The 15,693-nt window shown below is 35.7% G+C and overlaps 1 protein-coding gene across 1 annotated transcript in view; it reads left to right on the top strand.

Moving 5' to 3' along the window:
- LOC115193535 (secreted frizzled-related protein 5-like) overlaps positions 1-15,693 on the top strand; it is a 46,485-nt gene that overhangs the window by 27,062 nt on the left and 3,730 nt on the right. Inside the window, exon 2 of the mRNA XM_029752250.1 lies at positions 4,327-4,404. Within this exon, the coding sequence (XP_029608110.1) occupies positions 4,327-4,404 (78 nt within the window). The remainder of the gene's footprint in view (positions 1-4,326; positions 4,405-15,693) is intronic.

The raw sequence follows: 15,693 nt of genomic DNA, 5'->3' as shown, positions 1-15,693 counted from the left end.
TTTACCCTGTTCTACTCTGCTTGCTCTAGTCTACTCTGCCCTATACTCTGCTCGACTCTACTCTGCACTAACTCTGCTCTACTCTACTCTAGTCTGTTCTATACTCTACTCTGCTCTATACTCTGCTCTGCTCTACTCTGCACTGTTCTACTCTGCTTTGCACTACTCTACTCTGCTCTGTACTCTGCTCTACTCTAGTCTGCTCTACTCTATTCTCTACTCTACTCTGCTCTATATTCTACTCTGCTCTATACTCTACTCTACTCTGCTCTACTCTACTCTACGCTCTACTCTATACTCTACTCTGCTCTATACTCTACTCTAACCTACTCTATACCCTACTCTAGTCTGCTCATGACTCTATTCTACTCTGATCTATACTCTGCTCTACTCTGCTATATACTCTATTATACCCTGCTGTATACTGTACTCTACTCTACTCTGCTCTCTACTCTGCTCTGTTCTACTCTGCTCCGTTCTACTCTGCTTGCTCTACTCTACTCTGCTCTATACTATGCTCTACTCTACTCTAGTCTGCTCTATACTCTGCTCCACTCCGATCTATACTCTGCTCTACTCTGCTCTACACTCTGATCTACTCTGCTCTGCTCTATACACCGCTCTACTCTGCTATGCTCTATACTCTAGTATACTCTGCACTATACCCCACAATGCTCTGCTCTACTCTGCTCTGCTCTATACTCAACTATACGCTACCCTATACTCTGCTATACTCTGCGCTATACTCTGCTTTACTATGTGCTGCGCTATACTCTGATCGACTCTACTCTATAATCTGATCTATGCTTTTCTCTAATCTACTCTCCTTTGCTCTACTCTGCTCCATAATATAGCCTACTCTGCAATACTCTGCTCTATACTCTATAAAACACTCTACTCTACTCTGCTCTATGCTCTACTCTGCTCTGCTCCACTCTACTCTAATTAGCCCTATACTGTGCTCTACTCTGTTCTATACTCTGTTTTACTCTGCTCTACACTCTGCTCTATTCTGCTCTGCTCTAGACTCTACTATACTCTGCTCTATACTCCAATATACTCTGCTCTACTCTACACTCTGCTTATCTCTGCTCTATCTACTCTCCTCTACTGTGCTCCATAATCTACCCTACCCTGCTATACTCTGCTCTATACTCTGTAATATACTCTGCTCTACTCCACTCTGCTCTATACTCTACTCTACTCTGCTCTACACTCTACTCTACTATACTCTGCTCTGCTCCACTCTACTGTTGTCTGCCCTATACTCTGCTCTAATATTCTCTATACTCTGCTTTTACTCTGCTATATACTCTGCTATATACTCTGCTCTGCACTATACTATACTCCGATCTATACTCTACTATACTCTGCTATAATCTGCTCTATACTCTGCTCTGCTCCACTCTACTCTAGTATGCCCTGTACTCTGCTCTCCTCTGCTCTATACTCTGCTTTACTTTGCTCTATACTCTGTTTTACACTGCTCTGCTCTACACTACTATACTCTGCGCTATACTCCAATATACTCTGCTCTACTCGACTCTACTCTGCTCTATTCTCTACTCTACACTACTTTATACTCTGCTCTACTCTGTTCTGCATGATACTCTTTTCTACTCGGCTCTATATTCTGCTCTACTCTACTTTCCTTTACTCTTCTATGCTCTATAATCTACACTATACTCTGCTCTGCTCTACTCTACTCTGATCTACTCTGCTCGAAACTCTACTCTATTCTGCTCTTCTCTATACTCTACTCTGCTCTGCTCTACTCCACTCTACTCTGCTCTAATCTGCACTTCTCCACTCTACTCTGCTCTACTCAGCTCTATACTGGGCAAAATACTCTGATCTATTCTACTCTATACTATGCTCTACTCTACTCTGCTCTATACTCTACTCTGCTCTACTCTGCTCTATACTCTGATCTGATCTGCTCTGCTCTACTTGACTCTACTCTGCTCTGTACTATGCTGTACTCTTTTCCTATACTCTGTTCTACTCTACTCTGCTCTGTTCTACACTGTACTTTACTCTACTCTGCTCTGCTCTATACTCTGCTCTATACTCTGCTCTACTCTACTCTCCTCTCCTCTCCTCTAATCTATAATCTGCTCTACTGTGCTCTATACTCTGCTCTACTCTGCTCTACTCTATTCTGTACTATACGGTACTCTGTTCTACTTTGCTCTATACTCTGCTCTCCTCTCCTCTGCTCTGTAATCTGCTCTACTCTGCTCTACTCTGCTCTATACTCTGCAATATTCTCCGCTCTACTCTGCTCTATACTCTACTCTACTCTGCTCTGCTTTATACTTCACTCAACTCTACTCTTTTCTTCTTTGCTCTATACTCTACTCTCTACACTATTCTGCTCTCTACTCTATAACGCTCTACTTTTCTCTTTTCTGCTCTATACTCTACTCTGCTTTACTCTACTCTGTTCTACTCTGCTTTGCTCTACTCTACTCTCTATACTACTCTGCTCTCTACTCTATTCTGCTCTACTCTACTCTGTCCTACTCTGCTCTATGCTCTACTCTGTTCTATACTCTACTCTGTTCTACTCTACTCTGTACTCTATTCTACTTTGCTCTATACTCTGCTCTACTCTGCTCTGCTCTACACTACTCTGTCCTACTCTGCTCTATACTCTACTCTGCTCTATACTCTACTCTGTGCTCTATACTCTATTCTGCTCTACTCTACTCTGTCCTACTCTGCTCTATACTCTACTCTGTGCTCTACTCTACTCCGCTCTATACTCTACTCTGCTCTACTCTACACTACTCTGTCCTACTCTGCTCTATACTCTACTCTGTGCTCTACTCTACTCCGCTCTATACTCTACTCTGCTCTACTCTATGCTTTACTCTACTCTGCTCTAAATACTCTATATTATATACTCTACTCTACTCCGCTCTATACTATACTCTATATTATATACTCTACTCTACTCTGCTCTATACTCTACTCTGCTCTATACTATACTCTATATTATATACTCTACTCCATACTCTACTCTGCTCTATACTCTACTCTACACTCTACACTACGCTGCTCTATACTCTACTCTATCCTGCTCTACTCTACTCTATACTCTGCTCTGCTCTATACTATACTCTATATGCTATACTCTACTCTGCTCTGTACTCTACTCTACTATGCTCATTACTCCTCTCTACTTTGCTATGCTCTTTAACCTGCTCTATACTATGCTCTATATTCTATACTCTGCTCTGCTATACTTCGCTTTATACTATACTCTGTATTCTATACTCGTATCTACTCTGCTCTATACTCCACTCATTACTCTTCTCTACTCTGCTCTATACTCTGCTCTACACTCTACTATACTACGCTCTATACCATGCTATTTTCTATACTCTACTCTGCTCAGTACTCTACTATACTCAGCTCTATGCTCTACTCTACTCTGCTCTATACTCTGCTCTACTCTACTCTGCTCTACTCTGTTCTATGCTCTACTCTGCTCTATATGCTACTTTTCTCTGCTCTATACTCGACTATACTCCGCTATATTCTCCATTCTACTCCGCCGTATACTTTGCTCTACTCTGCTCTATACTCTGCTCTATACTCTACTCTATACTCTACTCCGCTCTATACTCCACTCTACTATACTCTGCTCTATACTCTACTCTGCTCTATACTCTACTCTGCCCTATACTCTACTCTACTATACTCCGCTCTATACTCCACTCTGCTCTATATTCTACTCTACTATACTCTGCTCTTTACGCTACTCTACTCTGCTCTATACTCCACTCTACTCTGCTCTATTCTCTACTCTGCTCTATACTCGACTCTACTATACTCTGCTCTATACTCTACTTTACTCTGCTCTATACTCTACTCTGCTCTATACTCTACTCTACTCTATACTCTACTCTGCTCTATACTCTGCTCTATATTCTACTCTGCTCTATACTCCGCTCTACTCTGCTCTATACTCTACTCTGCTCTATACTCTACTCTACTCTATACTCTACTCTACTCTGCTCTATACTCTACTCTACTCTGCTCTATACTCTACTCTGCTCTATACTCTACTCTACTCTGCTCATGCTGCTGTTTATATGAACCATCTGATTATCCTCTACTGTACCTGTAGTCTAAACTAGCTACAATATGACATGTATTGTAGGCTCCTAAACCCAACACCTACTGTCATTGTCAAGAGCTTCGGATCTCTTGGTGTAACAGCTGAGGTGTTGGGTTGATGGTCCGAAGGGCCAAGGCTCAAACCCCAGGTGGGACTGCTACAATATCAATCATTCTCCTCTCTCTCTTTCTCCCCAGCATCTAAAGTCTGTCCTCCATGTGATAACCAACTGAAAGCTGACAACATCATGGAGCATTACTGTGCCAGCGACTTTGGTAAGTGCTATACACGCACGCACGCACGCACACACTAACACACACACACACACACACGCACACACAAATCTCACTCCAGAGACAATGACAGTAATGAGGAACACAATGTTGAGGGCTCACAGCCACAATACAACAGTACTCCTCACACACACACATAAACTCTCCCACACACACTCTCTCACACACACACACAAACTCTCACACGCATGCATGCAAGCATGCACAGAGACACAAACACACACAGATATATAGACTCACATACACAAGCAGAAATGGTTAAGGACTACATCGGCTAACCGCCACATCCCCACCACATGTAACTGGTGAGGAGAACCATAATAATGATTCCATTGCAATATGGAATACATACAATAACTCTGATAGATTGACAACAATATGTCCTGTGTTAGGAAGTCCAGTTAGCAGGCTGTGTTCAAGCTCAGTTTAAGTGCATTTTGGAACAATTCAATGTAAGTATTTACTCATTTTGTGCCATGTCGTGTTTTGAATGTTACAGTTCATGTTTTGAATGGTACAGTTCAGGCAATGTCGCGATAATAACGCACACACAACATTAAGGTAACGTCTCCGTCTCTCGTTCCCTGAATGTAATTATGGTCCCAGCAGGACACACTGAGTTGAATGTCCTCTGTTTGCCAAGTCTTTTAGCTGGTCCCTGTAAGACTATAACTCTGAAAAGCGTCTACATTTAACACTCCCTCGAACGTTGCCAGAGTCTTCAGAGTTGATCATGTTCTGGATTGGCTGTAGTGTGTAGAAATCATGTTGTGTGGGTGTAAGTTTAGAGAAAAGCCTCAGCCAGTCTTTGGAGGATTGTGTAAAACTATCCATTGAATTATGATAATCATGGATATTGACCAAGCTGTCTACATCCCTAGTGGCAATCATTTTTCAACATAGCATAGTGTAGCAACACAATTCTACCAGTCTTTCCTTTTTTGGTACATTTGATCACATAGAATACTGTTATCTGTTAGAGGTTCAAACACAGTCAAACTTACCCCCAAATGTAAGATATTATCCAATATATATAATATATATTTGATGACCTTTTATCACCAGTCAATATGATACCAGCCATAACTGATTTTACTGAAAAGTTAACGATACCAGCCATAACTTACATTAAGTTAACATGATACCAGCCATAACTTACATTAAGTTAACATGATACCAGCCATAACTTACATTAAGTTAACATGATACCAGCCATAACTTACATTAAGTTAACATGATACCAGCCAGAACTTACATTAAGTTAACATCATACCAGCCATAACTTACATTAAGTTAACATCATACCAGCCATAACTGATTTTACTGAAAAGTTAACGATACCAGCCATAACTTACATTAAGTTAACATGATACCAGCCATAACTTACATTAAGTTAACATGATACCAGCCATAACTTACATTAAGTTAACATGATACCAGCCATAACTTACATTAAGTTAACATGATACCAGCCATAACTTACATTAAGTTAACATGATACCAGCCATAACTTACATTAAGTACATGATACCAGCCATAACTTACATTAAGTTAACATGATACCAGCCATAACTTACATTAAGTTAACATGATACCAGCCATTACATTAAGTTAACATGATACCAGCCAGAACTTACATTAAGTTAACATGATACCAGCCATAACTTACATTAAGTTAACATCATACCAGCCATAACTTACATTAAGTTAACATGATACCAGCCATAACTTACATTAAGTTAACATGATACCAGCCAGAACTTACATTAAGTTAACATGATACCAGCCATAACTTACATTAAGTTAACATGATACCAGCCATAACTTACATTAAGTTAACATCATACCAGCCATAACTTACATTAAGTTAACATGATACCAGCCATAACTTACATTAAGTTAACATGATACCAGCCATACCTTACATTAATTAACATGATACCAGCCATAACTTACATTAAGTTAACATGATACCAGCCATAACTTACATTAAGTTAACATGATACCAGCCATAACTTACATTAAGTTAACATCATACCAGCCATAACTTACATTAAGTTAACATGATACCAGCCATTACATTAAGTTAACATGATACCAGCCAGAACTTACATTAAGTTAACATGATACCAGCCATAACTTACATTAAGTTAACATGATACCAGCCATAACTTACATTAGTTAACATGATACCAGCCATAACTTACATTAAGTTAACATGATACCAGCCATAACTTACATTAAGTTAACATGATACCAGCCATTACATTAAGTTAACATGATACCAGCCATAACTTACATTAAGTTAACATGATACCAGCCATAACTTACATTAAGTTAACATGATACCAGCCATAACTTACATTAAGTTAACATGATACCAGCCAGAACTTACATTAAGTTAACATGATACCAGCCATAACTTACATTATGTTAACATGATACCAGCCATAACTTACATTAAGTTAATATCATACCAGCCATAACTTACATTAAGTTAACATGATACCAGCCATAACTTACATTAAGTTAACATAATACCAGCCATAACTTACATTAAGTTAACATCATACCAGCCATAACTTACATTAAGTTAACATGATACCAGCCATAACTTACATTAAGTTAACATGATACCAGCCATAACTTACATTAAGTTAACATGATACCAGCCATAACTTACATTAAGTTAACATGATACCAGCCATAACTTACATTAAGTTACACATGATCCAGCCATAACCTTACATTAAGTTACATGATATCCAAGCCCATAAACTTACATTCAGTTAACATGATACCAGCCCGAACTTACATTAGTTAACATGATACCAGCCATAACTTGACATTAAGGTAACATCATACCAGCCATAACTTACATTTAAGTTAACATGATACCAGCCATAACTTACATTAAGTTTAACATGATACCAGCCAGAACTTACATTAAGTCTCACATCATACCAGCCATAACTTACATTTAAGGTTAACATGATACCAGCCAGAACTTACATTAAGTTAACATGATACCAGCCAGAACTTACATTAAGTTAACATGATACCAGCCAGAACTTACATTAAGTTAACATGATACCAGCCAGAACTTACATTAAGTTAACATGATACCAGCCAGAACTTACATTAAGTTAACATGATACCAGCCAGAACTACATTAAGTTAACATCATACCAGCCAGAACTTACATTAAGTTAACAATAATACCAGTCCAGAACTTACATTAAGTAACATGATTACCAGCCATACTTACATTAAGTTAACATGATACCAGCCATAACTTACATTAAGTTAACATGATACCAGCCATAACTTACATTAAGTTAACATGATACAGCCATAACTTACATTAACGTTAACATTCATTACCAGCCATAACTTCCCAGCCATAACTTACATTAAGTTAACATGCATACCAGCCATAACTTACATTAAGTTAACATGATACCAGCCCTAACTTACATTAAGTTACATGATACCAGCCATAACTTACATTAAGTTACACATGATACCAGCCATTAAACTTACCTTAGTTAACCATTACCAGCCATAAACTTACATTAAGTTAAACATGATACCAGCCATAACATACATAAGTTAACATGATACCAGCCATAACTTACATTAAGTTAACATGATACCAGCCATAACTTACATTAAGTTAACATCATACCAGCAGCCATACACTTACATTAAGTAACATATACCGAGCCATAACTTACATTAAGTTAACATGATACCAGCCATAACTTACATTAAGTTAACATGATCCAGCATAACTTACATTAAGTTAACATTGATACCAGCCATAACTTACATTAAGTTAACATGATACCAGCCATAACTTACATTAAGTTAACATGATACCAGCCATAACTTACATTAAGTTAACATGATACCAGCCATAACTTACATTAAGTTAACATGATACCAGCCAGAACTTACATTAAGTTAACATGATACCAGCCATAACTTACATTAAGTTAACATGATACCAGCCATAACTTACATTAAGTTAACATGATACCAGCCAGAACTTACATTAAGTTAACATGATACCAGCCATAACTTACATTAAGTTAACATGATACCAGCCAGAACTTACATTAAGTTAACATGATACCAGCCATAACTTACATTAAGTTACATGATACCAGCCATAACTTACATTAAGTTAACATGATACCAGCCAGAACTTACATTAAGTTAAACATGATACCAGCCATAACTTACATTAAGTTAACATGATACCCAGCCACATTACACACTTACATTAAGTTATACATCGATACCAGCCATAACTTACATTAAGTTAACATGATACCAGCCATAACTTACATTAAGTTAACATGATACCAGCCATAACTTACATTAAGTTAACATAATACCAGCCATAACTTACATTAAGTTAACATGATACCAGCCATAACTTACATTAAGTTAACATGATACCAGCCATAACTTACATTAAGTTAACATGATACCAGCCATAACTTACATTAAGTTAACATGATACCAGCCAGAACTTAATTAAGTTAACATGATACCCCATAACTTACATTAAGTTAACATGATACCAGCCATAACTTACATTAAGTTAACATGATACCAGCCATAACTTACATTAAGTTAACATGATACCAGCCATAACTTACATTAAGTTAACATGATACCAGCCAGAACTTACATTAAGTTAACATGATACCAGCCAGAACTTACATTAAGTTAACATCATACCAGCCATTACATTAAGTTAACATGATACCAGCCATAACTTACATTAAGTTAACATGATACCAGCCATAACTTACATGAAGTTAACATGATACCAGCCATAACTTACATTAAGTTAACATGATACCAGCCATAACATACATTAAGTTAACATGATACCAGCCAGAACTTACATTAAGTTAACATGATACCAGCCATAACTTACATTAAGTTAACATCATACCAGCCATAACTTACATTAAGTTAACATGATACCAGCCATAACTTACATTAAGTTAACATGATACCAGCCAGAACTTACATTAGTTAACATGATACCAGCCATAACTTACATTAAGTTAACATGATACCAGCCATAACTTACATTAAGTTAACTGATACCAGCCATAACTTACATTAAGTTAACATCATACCAGCCATAACTTACATTAAGTAACATTGATACCAGCCAAACTTACATTAAGTTAACATGATACCAGCCATAACTTACATTAAGTAACATGATACAGCCATAACTTACATTAAGTTAACATCATACCAGCCAGAACTTACATTAAGTTAACATATACCAGCCATAACTTACATTAAGTTAACATGATACCAGCCATAACTTACATTAAGTAACATGATACCAGTCCATAACTACATTAGTTAACATGATACCAGCCATAACTTACATTAAGTTAACATGATACCAGCCATTAACTTACATTAAGTAACATGATACCAGCATACTACATTAGTTAACCGCATACCAGCCATAACTTACATTAAGGTAACATGATACCAGCCATAACTACATTAAGTTAACATGATACCAGCATAACTTACATTAAGTTAACATGATACCAGCCATAACTTACATTAAGTTAACTAATACCAGCCATAACTTACATTAAGTTAACATCATACCAGCCATAACTACATAAGTTAACATCATACCAGCCACTACTTACATTAAGTTAACATGATACCAGCCATAACTTACATTAAGTTAACATGATACCAGCCATAACTTACATTAAGTTAACATGATACCAGCCATAACTTACATTAAGTTAACATCATACCAGCCATAACTTACATTAAGTTAACATGATACCAGCAGCCATAACTTACATTAGTTAACATGATACCAGCCATAACTTACATTAAGTTAACATCATACCAGCCATAACTTACATTAAGTTAACATGCTACCAGCCATACTTACATTAAGTTAACATCATACCAGCAGCCATAACTTACATTAAGTTAACATGATACCAGCCATAACTTACATTAAGTTAACATGATACCAGCCATAACTTACATTAAGTTAACATGATACCAGCCATAACTTACATTAAGTTAACATGATACCAGCCATAACTTACATTAAGTTAACATGATACCAGCCATAACTTACATTAAGTTAACATGATACCAGCCATAACTTACATTAAGTTAACATGATACCAGCCATAACTTACATTAAGTTAACATGATACCAGCCAGAACTTACATTAAGTTAACATGATACCAGCCATAACTTACATTAAGTTAACATGATACCAGCCAGAACTTACATTAAGTTAACATGATACCAGCCATAACTTACATTAAGTTAACATGATACCAGCCAGAACTTACATTAAGTTAACATCATACCAGCCATAACTTACATTAAGTTAACATGATACCAGCCATAACTTACATTAAGTTAACATGATACCAGCCATAACTTACATTAAGTTAACATGATACCAGCCATAACTTACATTAAGTTAACATGATACCAGCCATACTTACATTAAGTTAACATACTACCAGCCATAACTTACATTAAGTTAACATGATACAGCCATAACTTACATTAAGTTAACATGATACCAGCCATAACTTACATTAAGTTAACATGATACCAGCCATAACTACATTAAGTTAACATGATACAGCCATACTTACATTAAGTTAACATGATACCAGCCATAACTTACATTAAGTTAACATGATACCAGCCATAACTTACATTAAGTTAACATGATACCAGCCATAACTTACATTAAGTTAACATGATACCAGCCATAACTTACATTAAGTTAACATGATACCAGCCAGAACTTACATTAAGTTAACATGATACCAGCCATAACTTACATTAAGTTAACATGATACCAGCCATAACTTACATTAAGTTAACATGATACCAGCCAGAACTTACATTAAGTTAACATGATACCAGCCATAACTTACATTAAGTTAACATCATACCAGCCATTACATTAAGTTAACATGATACCAGCCATAACTTACATTAAGTTAACATGATACCAGCCATAACTTACATTAAGTTAACATGATACCAGCCAGAACTTACATTAAGTTAACATCATCCAGCCATACCTTACATTAGTTAACATGATACCAGCCATAACTTACATTAAGTTAACATGATACCAGCCATAACTTACATGAAGTTAACATGATACCAGCCATACTTACATTAAGTTACATGATACCAGCCATAACTTACATTAAGTTAACATGATACCAGCCATAACATACATTAAGTTAACATGATACCAGCCAAGAACTTACATTAAGTTAACATGATACCAGCCATAACTTACATTAAGTTAACATCATACCAGCATAACTTACATTAAGTTAACATGATACCAGCCATAACTTACATTAAGTTAACATGATCCAGCCAGAACTTACATTAAGTTAACATGATACCAGCCATAAACTTACATAAGTTAACATATACATCCATAACCTTACATTAAAGTTAACATGATACCAGCCATAAACTTACATTAAGTTAACATCATACCAGCCATAACTTACATTAAGCCATAAACTTACATTAAGTTAACATGATACCAGCCATAACTTACATTAAGTTAACATGATACCAGCCATAACTACATTAAGTTAACATGATACCAGCCAGAACTTACATTAAGTTAACATGATACCAGCCATAACTTACATTAAGTTAACATGATACCAGCCATAACTTACATTAAGTTAACATGATACCAGCCATAACTTACATTAAGTTAACATGATACCAGCCATAACTTACATTAAGTTAACATGATACCAGCCATAACTTACATTAAGTTAACATGATACCAGCCATAACTTACATTAAGTTAACATGATACCAGCCATAACTTACATTAAGTTAACATGATACCAGCCATAACTTACATTAAGTTAACATGATACCAGCCATAACTTACATATGTTAACATGATACCAGCCATAACTTACATTAAGTAACATATACCAGCCATAACTTACATTAACTTAACGCGTAACATTAATTAACATGATCCATCCATAACTTACATTAAGTTAACATGATACCAGCCATAACTTACATTAAGTTAACATGAATACCAGCCATAACTTACCATTAAGTTAACATGATACCAGCCATAACTTACATTAAGTTAACATCATACCAGCCATAACTTACTTAAGTTAACATGATACCAGCCATAACTTACATTAGTAACATGATACCAGCCAGAACTTACATTAAGTAACATGATACCAGCCATAACTTACATTAAGTTAACATGATACCAGCCATAACTTACATTAAGTTACATGATACCAGCCATAAACTTACATTAAGTTAACCATGATACCAGCCCTAACTTACAATTAAGTTAACATGATACCAGCCATAACTTACATTAAGTTTAACATCGATACCAGCCATAACTTACATTAAGTTAACATGATACCAGCCATAACTTACATTAAGTTAACATCATACAGCCATAACTTACATTAAGTTAACATGATACCAGCCATAACTTACATTAAGTTAACATGATACCAGCCAGAACTTACATTAAGTAACATGATAACCAGCCATAAACTTACATTAAGTTAACATGATACCAGCCCGAACTTACATTAAGTTAACATGATACCAGCCATAACTTACATTAAATTAACATGATACCAGCCAGAACTTACATTAATGTAACATGATACAGCCATAACTACATTAAGTTAACAGATACCAGCCAGAACTACATTAAGTTAACCATGATACCAGCCATAACTTACATTAAGTTAACATGATACCAGCCAGAACTTACATTAAGTTAACATGATACCAGCATAACTTAACATTAAGTTAACATGATACCAGCCAGAACTTACATTAAGTTAACATGATACCAGCCATAACTTACATTAAGTTAACATGATACCAGCCAGAACTTACATTAAGTTAACATGATACCAGCCATAACTTACATTAAATTAACATGATACCAGCCAGAACTTACATAAGTTAACATGATACCAGCCATAACTTACATTAAGTTAACATGATACCAGCCATAACTACATAAGTTAACATGATACCAGCCATAACTTACATTAAGTTAACATGATACCAGCCATAACTTACATTAAGTTAACATGATACCAGCCATAACCTTACATTAAGTTAACATGATACCAGCCATAACTTACATTAAGTTAACATGATACCAGCCATAACTTACATTAAGTTAACATGATACCAGCCATAACTTACATTAAGTTAACATGATACCAGCCATAACTTACATTAAGTTAACATGATACCAGCCAGAACTTACATTAAGTTAACATGATACCAGCCATAACTTACATTAAGTTAACATGATACCAGCCATAACTTACATTAAGTTAACATGATACCAGCCATAACTTACATTAAGTTAACATGATACCAGCCATAACATACATTAAGTTAACATGATACCAGCCATAACTTACATTAAGTTAACATGATACCAGCCATAACTTACATTAAGTTAACATAATACCAGCCATAACTTACATTAAGTTAACATCATACCAGCCATAACTTACATTAAGTTAACATGATACCAGCCATAACTTACATTAAGTTAACATGATACCAGCCATAACTTACATTAAGTTAACATCATACCAGCCATAACTTACATTAAGTTAACATCATACCAGCCATAACTTACATTAAGTTAACATGATACCAGCCATAACTTACATTAAGTTAACATCATACCAGCCATAACTTACATTAAGTTAACATCATACCAGCCATTACATTAAGTTAACATGATACCAGCCATAACTTACATTAAGTTAACATGATACCAGCCATAACTTACATTAAGTTAACATGATACCAGCCATAACTTACATTAAGTTAACATCATACCAGCCATAACTTACATTAAGTTAACATGATACCAGCCATAACTTACATTAAGTTAACATGATACCAGCCATAACTTACATTAAGTTAACATGATACCAGCCATAACTTACATTAAGTTAACATGATACCAGCCATAACTTACATTAAGTTAACATGATACCAGCCATTACATTAAGTTAACATGATACCAGCCATAACTTACATTAAGTTAACATGATACCAGCCATAACTTACATTAAGTTAACATGATACCAGCCATAACTTACATTAAGTTAACATGATACCAGCCATAACTTACATTAAGTTAACATCATACCAGCCATTACATTAAGTTAACATGATACCAGCCATAACTTACATTAAGTTAACATCATACCAGCCATAACTTACATTAAGTTAACATGATACCAGCCAGAACTTACATTAAGTTAACATGATACCAGCCATAACTTACATTAAGTTAACATGATACCAGCCATAACTTACATTAAGTTAACATGATACCAGCCAGAACTTACATTAAGTTAACATGATACCTGCCATAACTTACATTAAGTTAACATGATACCAGCCAGAACTTACATTAAGTTAACATGATACCAGCCATAACTTACATTAAGTTAACATCATACCAGCCATAACTTACATTAAGTTAACATGATACCAGCCATAACTTACATTAAGTTAACATCATACCAGCCATAACTTACATTAAGTTAACATGATACCAGCCAGAACTTACATTAAGTTAACATGATACTAGCCATAACTTACACTACTGAGAAGGTACTTCTGGTTGAAGAATGGTGGAACTGCCATTATTCAAATCCAAGAGCAATACAATACAAGTCAGGTGACCCAAATGGAACCCTATTCCCTACATAGTGCATTACGTTTGACAAGAGCCTTATGGGTCCTGGTCAAAACGAGTGTATCATATTGTTAATAGCCATAAATAGCCATTTGGGACACATCCAGTGTCTTTATTCTCTTTCACACTCAGAGTAGCAGCCAACACTGACTAACAGCCAGCCACACAGTTCTTTGTCATATAGCATGAGGTCACACACACACACACACACACACACACACACACACACACACACACACACACACACACACACACACACACACACACACACCCTTGTCATCTAACATGAGGTAAGACAATAGTAATCTAGATAGTTATCCATCTGTTTAATTGGGAGATAGAATAATAGTCAGCTGTATAGTCCAGGGAGAATTAAAGAGAATAGTTGTGGAAAACAGCATGAGATAACATGACACAAGAACTCTCTCAGAATGCAATT

This window comes from Salmo trutta, chromosome 5 (genome assembly GCF_901001165.1).
Source record: "Salmo trutta chromosome 5, fSalTru1.1, whole genome shotgun sequence".
Taxonomy (NCBI): Eukaryota; Metazoa; Chordata; class Actinopteri; order Salmoniformes; family Salmonidae; genus Salmo; species Salmo trutta.
Note: the sequence above shows the minus strand (reverse complement) of the source record. Positions and strands in the feature narration are given on the sequence as shown.